At 40.2% G+C, this 19,809-nt stretch overlaps 1 protein-coding gene across 5 annotated transcripts in view; it reads left to right on the forward strand.

Annotated features, from left to right (window-relative positions):
• SNX10 (sorting nexin 10) overlaps positions 1 to 19,022 on the forward strand; it is a 37,866-nt gene extending 18,844 nt beyond the window's left edge. For 2 of the 5 annotated variants that reach the window (XM_084510890.1, XM_084510891.1), the window contains 5 exons: positions 5,413 to 5,499; positions 7,514 to 7,614; positions 8,286 to 8,384; positions 16,142 to 16,357; positions 16,798 to 19,022. In XM_084510890.1, coding sequence (XP_084367016.1) covers positions 5,413 to 5,499; positions 7,514 to 7,614; positions 8,286 to 8,384; positions 16,142 to 16,357; positions 16,798 to 16,876 — 582 coding nt within the window. In that variant the 3' untranslated portion in view covers positions 16,877 to 19,022. Of the gene's footprint in view, positions 1 to 794; positions 1,136 to 2,157; positions 2,181 to 4,692; positions 4,908 to 5,412; positions 5,500 to 7,513; positions 7,615 to 8,285; positions 8,385 to 16,141; positions 16,358 to 16,797 lie in introns of those variants that run through there. The other 3 variants (XM_084510892.1, XM_084510893.1, XM_084510889.1) reach the window with 3 other exon arrangements.
• The last annotated feature ends 787 nt before the right edge of the window (positions 19,023 to 19,809 follow it).

Raw genomic sequence — 19,809 nt, forward strand, 5'->3', positions numbered from 1 at the left:
ACCTGCATGCCAATACTGGACAAATATAATAAACCTCCTGTTGCACCTGGTTAATATGCTGGGGGCTATATCTTCTCTTACCTTCTCTTTCTCTTTATCCACCAAGAGGGTGGCTTAGGGCATTCACACAGGCCAGGAAATACTTGTTTTCTTCTTTATGCTTTAATTGTCAAGCTACAGAATATTCTGGAGTGATGCACTGCCAGTTCCTTCAATATTCAGTGGATCAGAGAGGAAGAAAGTAAATGACTCCCCATAAGTGACTCAGACACGCATGTGGGAGAGAAGGACTGGGATTTCAGTCTTCTCTCCATCAGTCATCAGGTATTTTTTAAGACATAATGATTTGAGTGAGGCTTGAGCTCTGATTTCCAGATGAATGTGGACCACAAGTATCATAAGTTGCACATTCTCTTTTGCTCAGCGCCAGCAAACTCAAAGTTTAAACAAGTCATTTTATCTCAGCTGTTCATTTCCTACCAGCCTTACTATTCAGCATGCATGGAGGGTAGGTCCCAGTGTGAAAAGCCCCATTTCATTTGTGGTTGATCCTTTTACTACTAGACAACCTGATGGGAAACTCTTTTTCTAGGATGCTTTATGGAAAATGACTCTTTGGAGGTTATTGACTAATCTGACGCGTAACAGTGGCACCGTGGAGCATGAGGCTATCACCTGACGCTGTCCTGAGCACACAGATTTGAATTAGACGCAGCTGGAATGAATGAAGCACATAATCTTCCAATGCAGGATTATTTTTATTCCTCCCTCTCGTGGCAGATTGTTCCCATATTAAAAATAGATGTTTCCATGTCAGATTTCCTATTTTCCTAATGGGAAAATAAAAAAAGACTTCTCAGAAACATAGCTCTTGTGGTCAAATTCTACATATCGGAGCTTTTAGCTTATGCCTTATTTCTGAGAAATCCCTGGCATTGTTGAAAAATATCTCCAACAGGAGATTTTTATTTTTTAAGAAAAAGTCTTCTCTTTGCTTCAGCTGCTTTTATGGAATACTCCTCTTTTTGGAGAGGAACAATTCAGTCTTCAGTGCCTGTGTCTGCATGACCTCAGTACTGCCCTTTTCCTCTGTTGGCAGCACTTCTGTCTTTGTACAGGACTGTAACTATGAGAGGTAGGTACCCACCAGACCTCGGGCTCTCTTTGGCTGTTTTGTCTTTTATTTTTGACCCTAACAGCTGGGACTGCTCCACTTCTTACGGACAGAGTCGTGAAGTGCCCATGGTGCCATGCCTAGGCTGGCAGGCACAGAAATCGCAGCCATGTTAGCCTTGAACTAAGAGGCACATCCAGCCAGAGAAGCTGCTCGGCTTATTCCTGTTTGCCAAGTAGTGATGACTGCTTCTTGTACTCATGTGTTTGCTCTGCTTGCACGTGCAGTAACTCTGCGGAGTTGTTCTACATGAGAGAGACATCTCTTTCATTTTTTTCTCAGTCATCCTCAACAGAATTCCTCACTAATTCAGTTTTGGGGCAGATGTGAAGTTGCTCATGAGGGTATTTGGGCCAGTGTGATGGCTGGAATCCAGATGGAAGTTATAGTGCTAGCAGTTTGGATAGGAAATGTTTTGCCTATGAATTTCACAATTTCCAGGGAGAAGGAATAAACAGAGATGCCACTCACTAGTAGCTTTCTGTTGAGTCTGTATAGTTCCCAATGCAGGAGGCTTCCACTGCCAAGTTTAGGCACTTTGGGCTGTCAGCAGTAAATTCTGGTCTGCATTAGGCATTGCAGAAAACATGCTGTTCTTGCATGTATAATAGACATGTCCAGAATATTGTGTCCCTCAGAAAAAAAATAAAAATATAATAATAATAATAATAATAATAATAATAATAATAATAATAATAATAATAATAATAAAACACACAGGCAAAGTATGTATAATGTGGTGTCATAGTTAGATCTGCAATTCTGGAAAAAACAAGCTGAACTGGGAAGGAGAAGACACCTTGAAAAGGATTGCAGCTGATTGTAGTAAAACTTCCCTGAAGCTTTGGTTCTTTTTGGGTTCTGCTTCCCCTTTTGTAAGGCTGGCCTGCAACACAGTCTTGTGATAGAAGACGAAGCTGGTCTTCATGTGTTCTGTGGGTGAACAGTTCAGCCTCGCCCATCCCAGGTGAACAGCAGCTTACTTGAAGACAGATGCCTACTAAAGGTATCCTGGTTTTTGTAGCAAGTTTGGGAGGGAGGGGAGTATATTCAAAGGTAGTTATTACCCAAAGATGCTTTATCTATGTAAAGTTTATGACCAGTGGACTGAGCTTACAAAAGCTGTCTCCCAGGGGAATATTCTGCCACCTACCTCTGCTTAAGCCCTAACATTGCCTGTGCATGAACATTGGCCTTGTACGAGCTGGTGGCTGTGTAAACGCCTTTTGTGGTGTCCACAGTAGGCAATTTGGGCTGCTTGGATTCAACCAGTGTTGGTATCCCAGTGGGGTTTTGTATACAGGACAAGGCTTAAAGGAGGAAGGGTGGTTCATGTGTGTAATATGGCTTTTCCAGAACAGTAGAAAGTGTAGCAAGAACTGGAAGGAGAACTTGCTGGATTCACGATGGCTGGAAGGGAAGTACTGGAGATCTTGAGAAAGGCTGGACAGTTTGGTTTTCTTTTCTAATTGCTTAATGCCTGTCTTGCTTCATTCTGACCTCAGTCTTGGTATCCATCAGCAAATGAAGGGGGAAAAAACAAGCAAACATCCAGTCTTCTGCTGAGATTAAGGTGTTTTAAGTTGGAGCTCATGCTGACTATATTTGAGCGTGGCATCTTACTGCAGTGCTCTGCTGTAACCATAAAACACTTCTACTTCTGGGGCAGTGATTTGCTACCCAGACACCCGACTACCACAACAAGCACAGTGGGTCTTATTTCTTGTATAGGTGGAGCCTGAAAGGTGTTTGACTTCTGCAGTATTGAGACCTGGGGGCCATTTAACTGGAAATTGAAAGTGCACAGGGTTTTGTGTGGAAATCACGTGGCCCGGAATCATTTGCAAGGCATCCCATTACTATCCCATGGCATATCCAATAGTAGCTTTCTGTCATAATACTTTGGTATAATAGAGGTTTTAAGGGAGTAGTTTACTTATTTTGACCCCTTGGAAAGGAGAAGGTTGCTTCGAAATGAAATAATTTGAGGAATTTAGGCAACAGCAAGCATAACGGGAAGATGATATGGCAATGGATGGCAGGAAAGGAACCCGAGGCTGGGCTGTAAGCAGGCTATTTACAGTCCAGCTGCAGTAGCTGAGAGGAAGAGGAGAGCAATGTCCTGCTTGAAGCTTCCTGGCATAATTGTGCTTCTTCTGGCTTGCAGGACTGATGCACTTGGGGCTCAGAAAAAAAAATAAAAATTTAGAAGTGTTTGTGGCTCTGGGAAGAATGAGACACAGGGAAGGAGAAGGCTGGGGAAAGACAAAAAAAAAAAGGAGAAAATAAGACTGTAGATATGAAAAGTTGTTGCAATGGGACCGAATGTATGCTATGATGGAAACTGAGGTAGGAGGAAAAGGAAAACTGGACTGAAAATGATTTTATATCCTTTGTTTGGTGCTCAGGATCTGCTCAGGAGGAGGAATAACTTTGTCATGTCTCCCACTGGTGTCGTTCTGTTAGCAAAGGCCTGACCCTCAGCTAGCGGGAATGGTTGCAACGCTGTTCTTTGGTTCCTTTTGTACCAGGTTGGCACAGGTGTAAAAATCTGCAGAGAGTGCAGAGCAGAGGAGAATCAGGCCTCCAGGCTCTTCAGTGAGGAAAGAAGCAGCAGAGGTGATGGGAGACTTTTAAGCAAGCTTTATTTGGCAAGGAACTCCTGACAGACCCCAAGACGGTACCCAGCAATAGTGCAGAAAACACCCCTGTGACTAAGAGCCAGGCTATGTGAGATAAAACTTGGGGCTCCACCAGGCCACAGGTTCCTCTTCTCTGAAACAGTTCTGCCATAAAATCAGCTGCTCCTGCATGCTAAATGATTGAATGGGGACCACAAACACCTCCCTGCCACATACAGAGGGCAATGACCAGTCAGGAAAATGCATCTTTTCCTGTCAAGGATGTCCTCGTGCTCCCCTCCTGCTGGTCTGTTCCACGTTTGCTGCTGGTGTGCGTGGTGGGGAGAGAGGGTGGGGGGGACCTGGCTGAAGAGTAAGGGTTTTATTTGTGACATTCGTGGTTTGGAGACACATTTTGAGATCTTTCAAGATCAAGATTTCTTGATTTATGAAAAGAGAGCTGCTAAAAAAGCATGTTATTTGTCAGAAACTTTGTCCTATAGTTGACTCCTGTACCTGGATTTGGAGCACAGCGCCTTCCTCTCAGCCAAAATATATCTACAGCTTAAAAGCATTTCGTTAAGTCATTATTTAAGTGGTTGGCTTAGCTCTTTGGGGTAATCATTTATTTAGACAATTGGATTTGGGCAGCCTGCTCTTTCCCTGTGGAAATGACAGGTAGTTAGAGGCACTTTCAGCCTTCATATTTTAAAGAAACCTTTTCCATCTTAGTATCAACACACAGGTTTGCCGTGTTTGTTTTTGATACAGGATTTCATGTTGTTATTAGCTGATAACACTCAGAGGCATGTGATTCTTCAGCTGCTCCCAATTACTATTAATGATGCCTAATTACGTTCCAGTAATACCCACAGGCCTCTCTCATTCCTTCAGGATCACTCTTAAGTTGTTTGGGAATGCTCTACGTTGTTATGTAAACATATGATTTATAAGGAAATAGGCTAGATATGGCAATTTCTAGGATAAATATTCTATGTTGTCCCCTGAAAATGGAGAATGCCATATTTTTCCTGTGGGAAAAGTATGCTTTTCTTGCTGGAGCAAGAAATTTTAAGTTCAGAACAAAGTCAGGTCTTCAGCCCTTTGTGGAGGTACTGAGCACTTAACTCAGATCCCTGAAATTGATGGGCTTGAATACTTGATTTTAAAAGAGGGTAGATAAAATGACAGAAGAAATTTAGGGTCAAATAAAATGTTATATGAATGCTGAATACAAGGGTGGGAAAAGCCCATTTTAATGCCTACCTAGTTCTATCTCAGATGCGTGACTTGAACGTTAGATTTTTTGTTTGTAGTTACCGAGATAACCAACTCTCCCACACACGAAGCATGTATATAACTTCACAGTATTACTTAATCTGAAATATTCCTCTTCAGCTAGCAGTTTGGCAAAGAATTTCCTGGGCATGTGGTATAGCTCAGATGATTCATTACTTTTTGCTTCTCCTTTTATAGGGTTGCAAAATTCAATAAAACAGCAGTTCAGCTTTTAATCTGAGCACAGTAGTTTGTGGAACAGCAGAGCAATCAAGAGAGTCTTTCAGGCTCCCTTTGTCTTCTGAAATTAATTGCTTGATTTTTATTATGCACTTGCAGGAATTTGTTACTGTCTTGGTGCGAGACCCCAGGACACAGAAAGAAGACTCATGGCATTCTTACATCGACTATGAGATATTTATCCATGTGAGTATAAAAACATCACTAGAGATTCTTTGGACTCGTACTGCTGTTTCTGTCTGAGCTGGGGCTCGCTTCGGGTATTAATAGAATTTCTTTACAATGCTTATGGGAGACTGCAGGTTATTATTCTCCTTTTAACAGCTGAAATGCAGTAGAACAGGTAAGGGTAGAGTGGCCAAAAAGACCATGCAGAAAAGTCTATGAAAGAGCTGGAAATAGGACCTGATATTGCATTTACACTTGCATTCCACTGTGTATTGCAACAGGCGCTATTCTTAGCTTTACTCATCAACTAGAAGACTGTCATGGTCAGTGATATCTTAACATTATAAAAGAATTTTGATGTTCAAGTGTTCACATTGAAAACAACTTTGTTTTCAGATAAGTATCTGATTATTTTTACTTTAAATTCTTCTTGACTCTTCTATTTGCCAAGTTACTTGGTGATCCAATGTATTTGTTTTCATCATACCTTGATATTCATGTTATACCACCTTAGTGGTGATGGTATATGTCAATTAAGTACATTCAGGTTCATTATTGTAGTCCACCATTTGTTAATGGAGTGCACTTAGAGTCATGGTTTTCTTTTGTCTTAAACCTGTCCTGTACATCATTTTATTTTGTTGATTGTTGTCATTTGGTGGGTGATACATGGAAGGAGTTATCCTAATTTCCTAAATTTAGATTCAGGTTTTTTAACTATAACGTAAATAAATTTTCTGAAGTGCATCAGCTCTCCAGCAAAGAGTTGGAAAGCACCAAGTTACATAGTTGATGGTTTGGCACAAGGCAGACAGAATTTCCCTTCTGTGTGGGAAAGCTAAACACTTGGTGTAATGTGAGCAAACAGTCAAATGATTGCTTGTTCAATATCTATCAAGACAAGTACTTTCACCCTGTGCGGCAATCAGCTGTTAAATCTCTGCAGCGTGGTGTAAGTACTGATACGAAAGCAATTACATTTTTGGCTTCTGCTAAAGAGACATTCTGTAGATTTGTTGGTGGGTGGGGTAGACGTTGGTGTTTCTCAATAGAAGTGTATTGCCATCTTTCTCAGCAACTGCTAAGTTGGGGTGAAGTCACTCAGACGTGCTGTTATGTGACTCAGTGCTGGGCATCCCAGAAGCTGACAGGCAACATCTCCTACCAGAACGCTGCCAGGACTACCAGAACACTGCTAGAGACCAAGTCTGGGTCAGTCCTACCACCCAGGTTATTATCTGGGTTCAAAGTCTTGCATCTGCCAGGTTCTTAGAACAGCCGGATACCCCTTCTGCCCAGCTCCTGGAGTATTTGCCTTCTTAAGCTGTGAGGTAGCCAGGATCTATTCTGGAAAGCTGGCACCTTTGGGCCCTGCACAATCTGCATCGTGTGCCTGTGGAAGAGCTGTGGCTCCTGGCAGGCTCTTGAGGGCTGGCTGGACTGCAGGCAATTTTATAATGGAGTCCTGTCTGGGAGGCTGGGTTTCGCCTAAATGTATGCTCCATCGGAAAAGTTGGAAAAAGCATCTCATTTCCATGAATTGTTTCTCTTTTGATGAATTGGCGTTTTCTAGTCGAGTAGTAGTGTTCTGTGGGAAAGTTTCCAAATGCTGCTGCTTGCAGAAAGGAGTTATGTCAGTTCAGATTTAAGGAGGATCACGCACTGTCAGAACAGCTGTTTGCAGGATTTTAACTAGAAAACTAAATATGTTTTTCTTTTCTTTTTTTTTTTTTTTTCCCTAGCAAAGTTTGGCACTGTCTGCTAAAATTTTTCTTTCTGAGATTTTTTTCTTGTTACTGCAAGTTGTGCCATGATCCTTATCTCTTCCTTTAAAAAAGGAAAAAAAAATAAATCACTGAGAAACTGTAGAAACTGTCATCAGTCCTGTCTGAGCTAAAGCATAGTCCTTAACCTAAATTGAATTAATTATCAAGCTTTCCATTGGTGTGTCAAGGGTTAGCATCTCAGATGCTTTTTGATGTCATGCCTGCATTGCTTTACAAGTAACCTTTCTTTTTCAATTTCTCAACAGACAAACAGTATGTGCTTCACAAGGAAAACATCCTGTGTTAGACGACGCTTTCGAGAATTTGTTTGGCTTCGGCAGAGGCTTCAGAGCAATGCTGTGCTCATGTGAGCAACTTTTTATGATTGGTTTGTTTCATTAGATACCTACTTAACAATCTGTCAGTAACACGTGAAAGAGGAGCATTGTTTTACCTTAATTCTGAGAACAGTAAAAATGAGAACTAGAAAGTATCCTGCATTTGTACAAGTGCATCCTTGCAGTCGTACAAGCTTATTCTGTACAAGGCACTTTCTCTGCTTTAAATCCAGAAAAAGTGATTTGTACTGATGGCCTTTGTTTGGTGAGTCCCAGTTTTAATTTCTAACATATCTGAGCTGCTGTTTTTCCTTTTGCTACGTACAGGTAGCAGAAAGGACAATCTGGGCAAGGCAGACTCCTAGGCAATGTTGAGCTGAGGTTGTTCTGCTTAAACTGACTGGTAACAACAGCACAAGTGTACCTAGGATGTGGTTAGGTTCTCCAAGGGCCATAAATGACCTAACCAGGCATGTCTGCAGGCCTAACAACTGGACCAGAAAAATCTGAGTTATTTTTCCTTTCAAGTTGTGTCAGAAGCCCCCCATTTTCTTAACCGTGCATTCTCAAATTCAGTTTCCTGAGCTTCTGGAACATGGCTCATGAATTTCAAATGCTTGGGGTTGGCATTGTCTTGCAGCATTTTTCTCCGCTGTTTCAGTTTTGGTTTTAACTGTGTGTTTGCTTGTTGTTTATAAAGACAGTTACCCGAATTGCCATCTAAAACTCCCTTTTTCAATATGAACAATCCGCATCACGTGGACCATCGTCGGCAGGGTCTGCAAGAATTCCTGGAAAAGTAAGTACAGCTTATCGCAGAGATGTTGGCATTTTTATGATGTCATCAGTTTTCCGATTGAACATAACTCATCTCCGGTGCGTGAGAGCCACCTTGTGGTCGTCTAGATAGGCAACTCATTTGGTTTTATTTTTTGCTTTATTTGCACAAAGTCATATTTCACATACATGCCTTCAGCTCTGCCGGTTGCACGGAAACCTCAACTTGGGCTTTTCCATTGTGTTTCATTGACTGATTAAAATTAATAGGTTTGGATTTATATTGAATTGTGATTCAGAACTAAGGTTGAAAGGTCCTTCATAGTGATGTCTATTTATAGCTTCCAAGAAAGAGCTAGATGTTCTTATAAAAGAAATAAACTTCTTTCCATCTTGATATTCATGGAAAATGAACACCTTTCTAATGAACCCTGTGGGCTAAAACACTGTGGGCTTGGGTAAATTCCATAGTGAGGTCTCCTAACACGTACACTTCCTATAATGCCAATTACTGTGTTTACCAGTCCCACTGACATAAACAAGCTCTAGCAGCTGTGATAATTTTCACTACAGCTGCATTCTGTATAAGATCATTCGTCTGTGTGGTTATGTAAAGGGGTAGTGTAAAGGAGCAGTGCAGTCTTAGCTAGCCTCTGACTTGGGTTACAAGGAGGCACAGTGTTAGTTTTAGTACTGCAATGCTGTAACCCCTTTATCATATGCAGTGGCAGAGACCTTGTCGGTGTAATCTTCTGCTTTCTCTGCCATTCTCTTGATATCCTGCCACTGCTGCTATGAGTGCAGATCTGTTCAGAGTTGCTACAGCAGGAACTATGAGCGAGTTTGGAGGTTGTCTTTAGCCACTGTTTGGGTTAAGGGCATGGTAAAGCAGAACAGAGACATTTGTCTTCTTTTATTATCAGTGTTTCCATGAATCAGAACTGCGTAAGCAAAGGAAAAAATAATCATTTAAGTAGGTTTTAGGGCTTGTGGTCAGGGGGCAGGGGGAATACTGGGCCACTGTTTCTCTACTCAGTATGTTATAATTATAGGTTTCCATAACAGACGATAAATGATTGATCCTAAGGCATGCATGTTAGGCTCAATAACTGAAGGCAGGAGGAGCTAGCCATTGTGGGAGCTGCAGGAATATTTCTGTGTACAGTTATATATAGGATCTGTGCCAAAGGGATGGTCGCTACATGCTGGTTGAGGACTTACAAGATGGGAAAGGAAAGCAGAAAAGGATTAGTGTTTATTCTTCACCTCACAAGAGAAAAACAGTGAACTAGTGATGGTGCTTCTAGGAGAGAGAGCACTAATGGCCAGTCAGACCACAGGTAGTTCAGGTCCCTGTGTCTGAGCAATTTTTAGCTGTGCTTACACAGCCTTAGGTGTGCTGCCCCACGGAGCAGCGTGTTTTCAAAATCACTCACATATTAAAGTAGTAAAGAGGCTCATCTGTTAACACGGGACAATACTGCAGCATCAGAAATATTTACAGCTGCTGTCAGTGCTTCAGAAGACAAGACACAGAGGTAGATTCTCTAAAAACAGATCATCACTCTCCAATTTTGTGGATGTCTGTGTCTTAAATGGGTACTGACAGGAGAAAATGACAGCGCGTTGAGCATGTTACCTTGCTGCTCTTAGTCCAGGAGTGAGAAAAGAGGCATCTCTGTCGTAAGGAGATGATTTAAATGTTTGAACTTGGATGCCATTTGGAAAGGTGTCGGCTTTTCTCTCAGCCCGGGGGAATAGTTGGAAGGAATTTTCAGAGATACAGTAGTGTTGTGATGAATTGGCTTGGCAAATTATGTGCCGTACCATTGCCCTCTGCTGGCTGGCATGTCTGATGTACTGCTATTTATAGAAGGCATCTTTTTAGTTTTTAGTGGCTGAACTAGGCTGCCATGATGCTTTTTTTTTTTTTTTTTTTTTTTTTTTTTTTTTTAATAAGTCTGAACCAAAGGTTGTGATTTCTTTCTCTTGTGGAACTCATTGATGAGCGCATTGTCTTTAAATCTTGCATGTGATCACTGCTGATTTTGGACTTGCTCCAGCTGATACCGCTGACACCATCCCACTTCTTCTGCCTTTACATATTGGCAGTTTATATAGAGAGTATATATATATAGCTTATGCAAAGGCAGAAGAAAAAAAAATGTATATAAAAACATATAGACAGACTTGATTTTACATGAAGTCCGGGTATGGATGCTACAAGTTCTCTGGTGTGGCAGCGACAGGGGAAGGCAGGACCTCCCTGGTATATTGGGAAGAGAGTGGGAAAGGAGCCAGGACGCAGTTGCATTGCTCAGAACCACAAAACTGAGTGCCTCATTCCCCGCAGCAGTGGCAGCAGTCATCGTGCACAAGCTCACAGCCTTTGCTGATATTTCTTTGTGACAGAGGGAAGGAATTGGATCCTAACCTATGTGTATCTGTCAAGGTGATACAGGAACCCAAGCTATATTCAGTACACTGTGAGAGCATCAGGATCCAAGCCATACCTGACAATGGAGTTCAGATTTTAAACCCTTTCTGTTCCTGCCTGTTGCTCAGTGTGAGAAGGTTGCTGCAGCCTCTGCCAGGATGGTAGCCACATGCCAGAAGTGTCAGTTCCTGTCTTTTATCCTGGGAGCACCTTCACATCACCTGTATGTAGGCAGCTATAGAGTCCTCTTGTCCTCCTTCACAGAACTAGGTAGCACGCTGAGGCACTTAGAAAGGGCCTTTTTGTAGCTTCTTCATGCTGAGCATGCCGACAGCTGGAAACTAAACCAAAGCCTTAGAGTTTGGTGAAGCCTGGAAGTGGGTTTTGAGTTTTGGTTTGGCTTTACCACACAAATACAGGGTCGGACTTGCTTGTCGTACAGGTTATTATCTCTGAATGATGAAGAGCTGTAAGGCTTACTTCTTGTCTGGGCATAATTTAATATTTCAAAAACCCATTTGCATTAACGGAAGCCAGCCAGCCCATTTTCAATTATGAATTACTTTGTAAGAATAAGGAAAATGATGTGTGTTTTTTCTGGTAGGTATCCTCATGGATTTGAGGATAGATTCACTGGAAAAGCTTATTCTTAAACTGGAGGTCAAAATTAAAACTACCTTATAATACTGGGTTCTGTAAGATCCCGTTTGCTTTCAGCCCTGTTTAGCTGCACAGGTTTAACTTTGCGATTTAGATTTCCTGCAGTCCCACAAGCAGAAGCTGGTGTAGGTGTTGAGAAGTCCCCATGGGGACAGGCAGATGTGGAAAGTGGGAGACTGGCTCCGAGGAGGATGGATCCCAGCCTGCCAGGGCCTCAGAGGCTCCTTCGTCAGCGCAGAACAGGCAGCAGCACTGGTGGCCGTGGGGCAGGTAGGATTTCCTCCAGTGGATGGTGGCCGCCTCTTTCCAGTGGAGCTGTTCCGAGCAAAACCTTGAAACTATTTCCTCTCTGGCGAGGGAAGCAAATCCATTGAAGTGAATAATGCTTTGCAGGCATGTGTCGGTTAATTCCTAAATGTATTCATTATCAGATCCTAAACAGTTGCTTCACAGTTGCTTGCTATCAGTAACATTTCCTCTGTTATAAAAAATGAATGAGGAGACACAGTAGGCTTTTTAAAAGGAGGAAATGAAGCTTTGTTTACTGCGGAGCCCTGCGCTCGCTGCGAGAGGCTGAGCGGATGTTCAATAGAGGGCACCACAGCCCAGGCTGTGATCTGTTGTCTCTCAAGTTTTATTTTCCCCTTTCCCTCGTGATATGATGTAAATGGGCAGAGTAAATTTGTTGAAAACAAAATCGGAGTGTTAACCTTCCACACACATACAAGTGTGCATCTGTCATTGTATTAGGTTACAGTAGATACAGGAAATCTTTAGTTAGGATTAAGTTGTACTGTTCGGCCATATGTTGCTCTCCTCCAGCAGAGCAGTGTATAATATACCTAATAAAATCATGTTGAAGAAAACCAGATTTTGGACCCTGTCCAAATAAGACAAAGCACATGTTTTGTCTTTTGTAAATGCTCTGTTGTAACATGGGGAAGGAGAAATGCTCCTCATGTACTGCCCGGCGTTTCCTCAAAAATGACATTATTTCTTCGGGTTGGAAAGTCGCATTTTCTGCCCTTCTTCTTTAAAGGCCTAGAGATCACGGGCGTTTACTGAAAGCTTACAAACAGAGATCTGCATGGCCACGAATAAAAAATGATTTTATTAACTGTAATTCAAATGTAGAGCCTTATCCTGCAGCCCCCTTAATCACATAAGCAGTCATTATGCATGTGAGCAATCTGGCAGAGAGGAGTGAGATCTCTGACAAGTAATGACTACTGATGTGATGAAGACTTGCAGGATTTAGCCTTGCATTCTTATTCTAGGCATGCATAAAAAGTCTGCTGTTCCCTTGAACGCGGCCAGGCAGCCTGTAGGAGTTAGCAGAGGGAGCCGTGACTCCTGCATCAGCATGGCTGCGGGGAGAAGCGACGCGACTCGCTGCAACGGCGGCTCGGCACTGACACCCGCTGCAGTAAAACTGCTCGAGAAACACTCTGCTACTGGTTGCGTTCAAACCACACACGTGTATCTGAGTATTAACATCAGGGCATTCAGCCTTTCCTCCTGCCTTCTTCATTTTGAAGGCCTTGGAGCCAAACCTGCTTTTCCCACCAGCTCCCACAACGTGTCCCTGGGACAGCGAAGGCCCTGAAGGGTGACTGCTGTACCAGCACTTAATGCCACCACAGCATCTGGTGACAAACGTGTGGTCGTTTCCTTGCAACGGGAGCATATCCAACAGGAAAATGTAACCCTTACGGATAGCACAGCATTTATTTTTCATGTTGATCGCTTGAAGGATGCAATTAAAAAGCGATCCAACCTGTTGGTTCAGGTGAGGGGGGGAAGCAGAAGTTATTTTTTAATTAAAAGAAGGAAGAAATGTTTCAAGGGTATGTGACTGGGTGAAAGGTGTGGGTATATTTGCTTGCAGGAGGGTTTTAAATGCATTGCAGAATGCTTTGTGTGTTTGGTATCCTCCAGCCCGCCCCCAAAATGTGCATGTGGGATTAGCCTTGTGCACATTTAATTTCATTCCCTCGGTTTCCCTTCACTCTTTCCACCTCCAGATGGCACTGTGAAGCAGAGAAGAAAATGACTGTGAAATAATGAGTCCAATGTAAAGTAAAATTGGAAATTGAATTATAGCTGCAGAAAAAGGACGGTAGCCTTGAGGTCCTGATCAGTCTGTACTCTTATCACTTTTGTTTGCTGTTCCCTGTGTTAGGTTACTGCTGAGTTAATAACACGGCTTTAGCAGTTCAAGGCTTAGCAGAATTGTACTGGACATGAAATAAAGCTAAAATGAATTTGTGTCCAATATCATTGACATTAGTGCTCATTACTTCTCTGGTGTAATGCCTCAAACCATCTAAAATCAATTTTAAAGATTACCCATTATTTTATAAAGAAAATAAAATACATTTCAAGCAGCAACAAAGCTGTAAGTGTGGTGTAATCTCATGAGCAGTTAGTTACTCGTCTTTTCGCTGGTTGGCAGGAAACTTTTGAAGGTAGAGGAAGAGGAAAATCTGTGAAACTGAATGCCATGGGCAGAATTTAATATCTTGGCTTTTGCTGTGTTACTTTGTATTAGACACGCAAATGTTAGAATTGCAGCAATGTGCATCCCCTCACTGTGCTCCCAAGCCTGGGAAAACTAGTAACTCATAGTTACTCCAGAGTAAGCTCCAAGATGTTATTTTTTTATTCTTTTTTTTCTTTTTTTTTTTTAAGAGGAGGAAGAGAGGGAGGAGAAAATTTACTCCTCCAAGAGCATAAACTATAAGCATGGATTTATTGTGTGGGATGGTTATTTTTTCTTTTACTTTTTGTCGCAATGTTTGTCGTCTTTGGGAATTTATGTTTATCAAGAGTCAAGGCTGAGATCCTCTCTTAGTGGCCAGTGAATGATGACTTTCCAAACTATTCATGGGGCTGTTGCTGTCAAGGTGTGTAGACTTGTAAATTCTGTGCTTTGGATCATTTTTACTCAGCGTTTGGTTGCTTCTTTGACTGCGAAGAAGTTTTTCAGTGTATTTAAACACTGCATGCATTGATTTCACGGGGGTATACTCTATTTGCTATATTTATTTTAAAGTAAAATTGCGAGACTTTATATAGGATTAAAAAGACTAAGGTGGTATGAAAATGTGTTCGAGTTTTAGCAAAATCTGGTCCTTCTGAGACTGAATTTTACACGCACCTGGTAAATCATTAGACTCATTGGAAGATAACAAAGTTTGAATTATTTGGCTGGGAGTGCGTGTGTGTTTTCCTAGGCAAATGTGAGTACAGAAATATCCTACGTTTTCAGTTAGATATCTCTTATTATTTATTTTGATTTGACAGAATTTTATAGGCTTAGATAAAGTCAGACATTTTTTAGTATATTAATTAAATGTTGTTGTAATGTTGGCTACTTTAGAGCCCGGATTTCAGAATGTATTTGTATTTTAAAATGTTACAGTCCAAGCACATCATTAATCTTTTTTGATAGAAGGAACTAATCAGTTATACATTTCATTTTAGTTGGAGTACCTATCAAATGCACAATTTCTTACTGCTTTTACTACTTCTTGCATTAATGTCATTTCTTGTTTCCTCTTGCATGGTGTGATGACTTTTTTTGGGTAACTACTTGTAACCTAAGTGGGTAGAAATAGGTAAATAATGACTCTAATAGTTATGGTTTGCTTAAAGATATTTAAGTAATTTTCATGGAGAATTATTTGACATGGTTATAGGCTCTGATGACTTTTAGTCATACAAATAAAAAAAATTACATGTACACGCAAGCAAAAAGTCTCTTGTTATATATTCTGGGATATATGTATTGAATAATTCCTTCGGTAGATAAATGCTGCAGGAAGGTGGCATTTTTTTTTTTTTTTTTTTTTTTTTTTCAAAATAGTGATAATGATCTGCAGTTTTCACTCCTTGTAAAAGTACCTCTACAACTTTCTGTGTTACTGGAATGTGTTGTACTTTCTTCACTCGTACTGTATTTAAATGCTCTGTGCTAAATGTATTTGAAGACTTGGCTTGGAATATATATAAACCAAATATGAAAATGGACTTTGAAAAGCATAGCTAGAATGAAATAGTATTCAAGGTTCCCTGAAAACAGTTTATAGGTGCATTTAAAATATCGTTCAGTATCAGCATTTTCACTCTAGCTTAAACGTGTGTATCTGTAAAAGTGTAAACAAATTTTGGCGAGTGTCAGCTCTGTTGTTTACAGGTATTTCAAAATCCTGGCACTGAGTGTGTCTGAAGTCCTCTCTCTGTGCACGCTTCTTTCCCCCACCAAAGAAAAAAGAAAAGCTTAGCCATTTTAAAATGTATATAGACAGTTATCAATCAGAGAGCAAATTTTCATAAGAGTATATACCTCCAACTGCCTAAAAATCATTAATTGATCCATGTGGTAATAACAGATGGTTAAATGGGAGAAATGTCCTTGAAGTTATTCTTATAGCAGATGTGCTTAACTATTAGCCTCGTGTTTTTACTCACCTAAAACTCCAAATAACGTAGTAAGCAAGTAACACACACCTAATCATTTTAATATGTTCATTACCTTCTGCAACTGATTTAGGATTCATATAAAAACTTAACAGTACAACATCAGTTAGAATTTGTACTGGTAAAATGCTTCAGAATGCGTGTGTGTATCTCTATAAAAACATTTCGCTTTTCTTTTTCTTTTTTTTTTTTTTTTCCAGGATTCTACAGAATGCATTATTGCTTTCAGACAGTAGGCTTCACCTCTTCCTACAGACTCAGCTAAGCCCAGAAGATATGGAAGCTTGTGTATGTGGACAGACCAAATATTCTGTCGCTGATGCGATTCATAAGTTTGCCTCTTTGAACAGACGTTTTCCTATAGAAGATGAAGAGGAAAAAAAAGGGAAAAACGATGCAGATTCTGATTCGGAGAGGTGATTTCTGTATTTCCTTACTTTCTGAGATTATATATACATACACACGCGCATGCTTCACTTTTTTGTTGATGTAATACTAAGATAATGAAAAAATTAATTGACTGAGATTTTATTGAGCTGTGACAGCTCATCATAGAAGTCTTCACACACACCTCCACACTGAATTAATGAATGCAGTAGAAATTCAATTATCTGCATTCTGATTATGTGAATTTCATTTAGTCAGACTTGAATTATTCGCGTTTAAATTATCTTGCTAAAAAAAATATCCAACTGCACTCCAAATGGCTAATTAAAAGTCCAAATTTCCTGTCTCTCTTTGTGACTGGAGATAATTAAAGTTCTCCTCTGTTACTCAGGCTTTGAGTGTGTTGTGAAAACCAATTTCCTCCTTTTTTTTCTTTTTTTTTTTTTTTTCCCTCTCCCCTTTTCTGCAGTTCATCCTCCGGGCTTGGACCTAGTGATGACAGCATTTCTTGTGGATGTAAAGCAAACCCAGCTTCTGAAGAATCATGAAAAATCATTTCTGTATTCCTATCCCAAGGACAGCACAGAGTAGTTTCTGATGTATTTCCAAGTTACGTATGCCATGTAAATGCAACTTATTAGTAACACGTACCTAAAGGACTCGTTGCCAATACAACCATATGTCCTTAGAGAATTTCCCAAACAGACCTTGATGTTATTCCTTTGATTTATTATGTGCGTCGATTCAGGTCTACGTGTTTACCTATTACATTTAGTTTTCTGTAACTGTTAAAATCTCAATATTGGGTCAGTCATGTTCCATTGACTGACATGGCTGTGAAAATATTTCTCACAGTGAGTGCATGTCTTAGATCTGGAAAAATAAAGATAACTTAATTCCTCAGCTTGAAAGTTGGTCATATCAAATATATTCAAAGCATCTTTTTGTAATTTGCAACAGAGAAGTTTCATCTTTAGAAGTCATTTGACATTGGTGATGAAATTACATACCCCACAAGGTATTAACTTTTTCAAGTAGCTCAGCAACATCAGCAAAACAACATTTGTACAAACTATATGCTGCTGACAATTTGAGATATAAATATATCTTCCTCGGGTCTTTCTGTAATGTTTATGGAAAGCCTAGTTTTATCGCGTATGAGAACTGAAGGCCAAAATTCTTGAGTACGGTTGCTTAGAAGTTGGAAATGTTAATAAAAATGACATCATTTCTGGGGTTGCTGAAGATTCTCAGTTCCCAGGGAAATCACGGGTACTCATTCCCAGTGAAAAATCTTGGATGAAGTCCATTAAGACCAGCGGCTGAATTTTCCACTGGCTACACGAGGGCCAGGGTTCCGCCCGATGTGCTCTAACTCCGGGCACCTCCACGAAGATGTCAGGAGGGATGTTGTAGTTCGGCGGCTCAGATGGAGGCTCTCTGCCACCCCGAGATGATGATGATGATCCTCGTGCAGCTGTAACGTGCTGCACAAACGTGGGCCTCCAGTCCTTGGGAATAACTGGAGCTGCTGCTTGCATTGTCGCTGTAGTTAGCACGTTGTGATGCTGATTTTTTTTTTCCCCCCCACAAACAAAAGGCAGGCTCGAGCACAACGTTGCAACCACCAACGCTTATTTTGATTAAACGTCAGTTTTGTTCTTTATTGTTAACAGCAGCTGTGCAGTGTCTTGTCCCGGGCTCTGTCAAAGGAGTATGTTTCACTGTGGTGTTGTATTTATATTTGACATTTAACTGCTATTAAAAAGAGCTAGGGGATCCGGCCGCCCCAGCGCAGCTCCCGTATACTTCAGCACCCAGCCTAAAAATGGAAATCCGTATATTTTTTAAGAAATACATACGTTTTTTTAGAAATCTGTGGATACTTTCAAAGAAGGAACGTTTTAAGCCCGTGAATTACAACAACAATAGATTAATAAATGGCCACCTAATAAAGGGTAGCCTAGGCATGTGTGGGCATGGTTTTTTAAAGCATCCAGCTGGGAATTTGTGTAATTTTAGAAACATGTTTTAGTAGCCTGAGGATAACATCTCTTAGGTAACTGCTTTAAGCCACTGTTTTCTGTTGATGGTAGCACTTTCGTAAGATAAATACCCCTGTTTCTTTTTGCTTAGTCTTATTGAATTGCACAAATGTATCTATTCACCATCTCAGCTTGTGTGCGAGTTAGCAGCAAAGCTATTTTAATGCAAAAGGGATAACATTTAATTAAAGCAACAAGTTATCACTAAAAGTAGCTTAAAAATTGCTATTACTGCCACACGGAGATGGTTTGATTGCTCAATTATTTTTTTTTAAGGTGGTAAATTGCTAGAAAAAATCGTTTAGAAAATTTATTTAAAAGATGGGGAAAATGTAAAAACCAAAACCTGGAATTGTATCTGAGAAATATATTAATGCTTTTATTTAACACAGGACTTGGGTAGTGTTTTTTATTTTATTTTTAAAAATTTTTAATGATTATTTTGTTTTAAAAGATGGAGCTAAACGATGCACTTTACAATGCTGCCCTGCTACCACGTCTGCAGTATCTGACACACATTGCAGAAACGCAAGGACTGGCCAGCCTTTGGGGCTATTTTTGTGCCATTCTAGGAGTTGGTCTGTGTTTGTGTGCTGGCATGTGTTTTCCAAATGGAGATGTTTCTGAAATAAATATTTGTTTTCTAATAGCTCTGTTGTTATTCTGTTATTTCCTTTGTCACTGCTCAAAAACCAGAGTACTGTAGCAGAACTTTCTTCCTGCCTTTGACATAAATTTGTTTAAATATTTATCTTTTGGATGTTGTTTGTGTAGCTAGTAGTGCTGGAATTTTTCCTTTTAAAGGGGAAGGAAAAGCATTCTATGTTCTAGTATTTATTTTTGCATCAACTGCATGTAAGGGCACATAAATGCTTTAGGACATCTTAATTGGGAACATTTATATGCATTATAAATTTACAATTTAAATATAAAACATTCAGTGTCTTCTGTGACTTGAGTGATGTGGTGACTTTTCAACACCATCATGCGCTTTGATTTTAGGAAAACACCAGTGCTATTTTGATTCTTATTCCTTAGTTTTGAATGATGCTGTTTCCTGCTAGTTTTTTCAGACAGGCTGAGCTCTGGTTTGCTGGTTTCGTCTCATTGCTGTTGCCAAGTTCACTGAATGGCAGTAATTCTGTACTCAAGTGATTGCACTCAAACGCTGTGCTTTATCTCATGCGTACATGTTATATTCTCATTTTATGTGATGATTTCTTGAAAGTTTTATTTCATTAAATCATGTTACTATTTTTATCCTGTGTCTAAACCTGTCATTAAGGTTTCCTTTTTTTTTTTTTTTTTTTTAAATGAATATCCCATTCTCTTCATGACTTACCCTGTGTAATTACACTTCAACTATTTTTGTGATGTGTACATACGTAGTAAGTTGTCTTTGGTTGCTTGTTTTTAATTATTTTTTTTGTCTTTTC

This window comes from Aythya ferina, assembly GCF_964211825.1.
Source record: "Aythya ferina genome assembly, chromosome: 2".
Taxonomy (NCBI): Eukaryota; Metazoa; Chordata; class Aves; order Anseriformes; family Anatidae; genus Aythya; species Aythya ferina.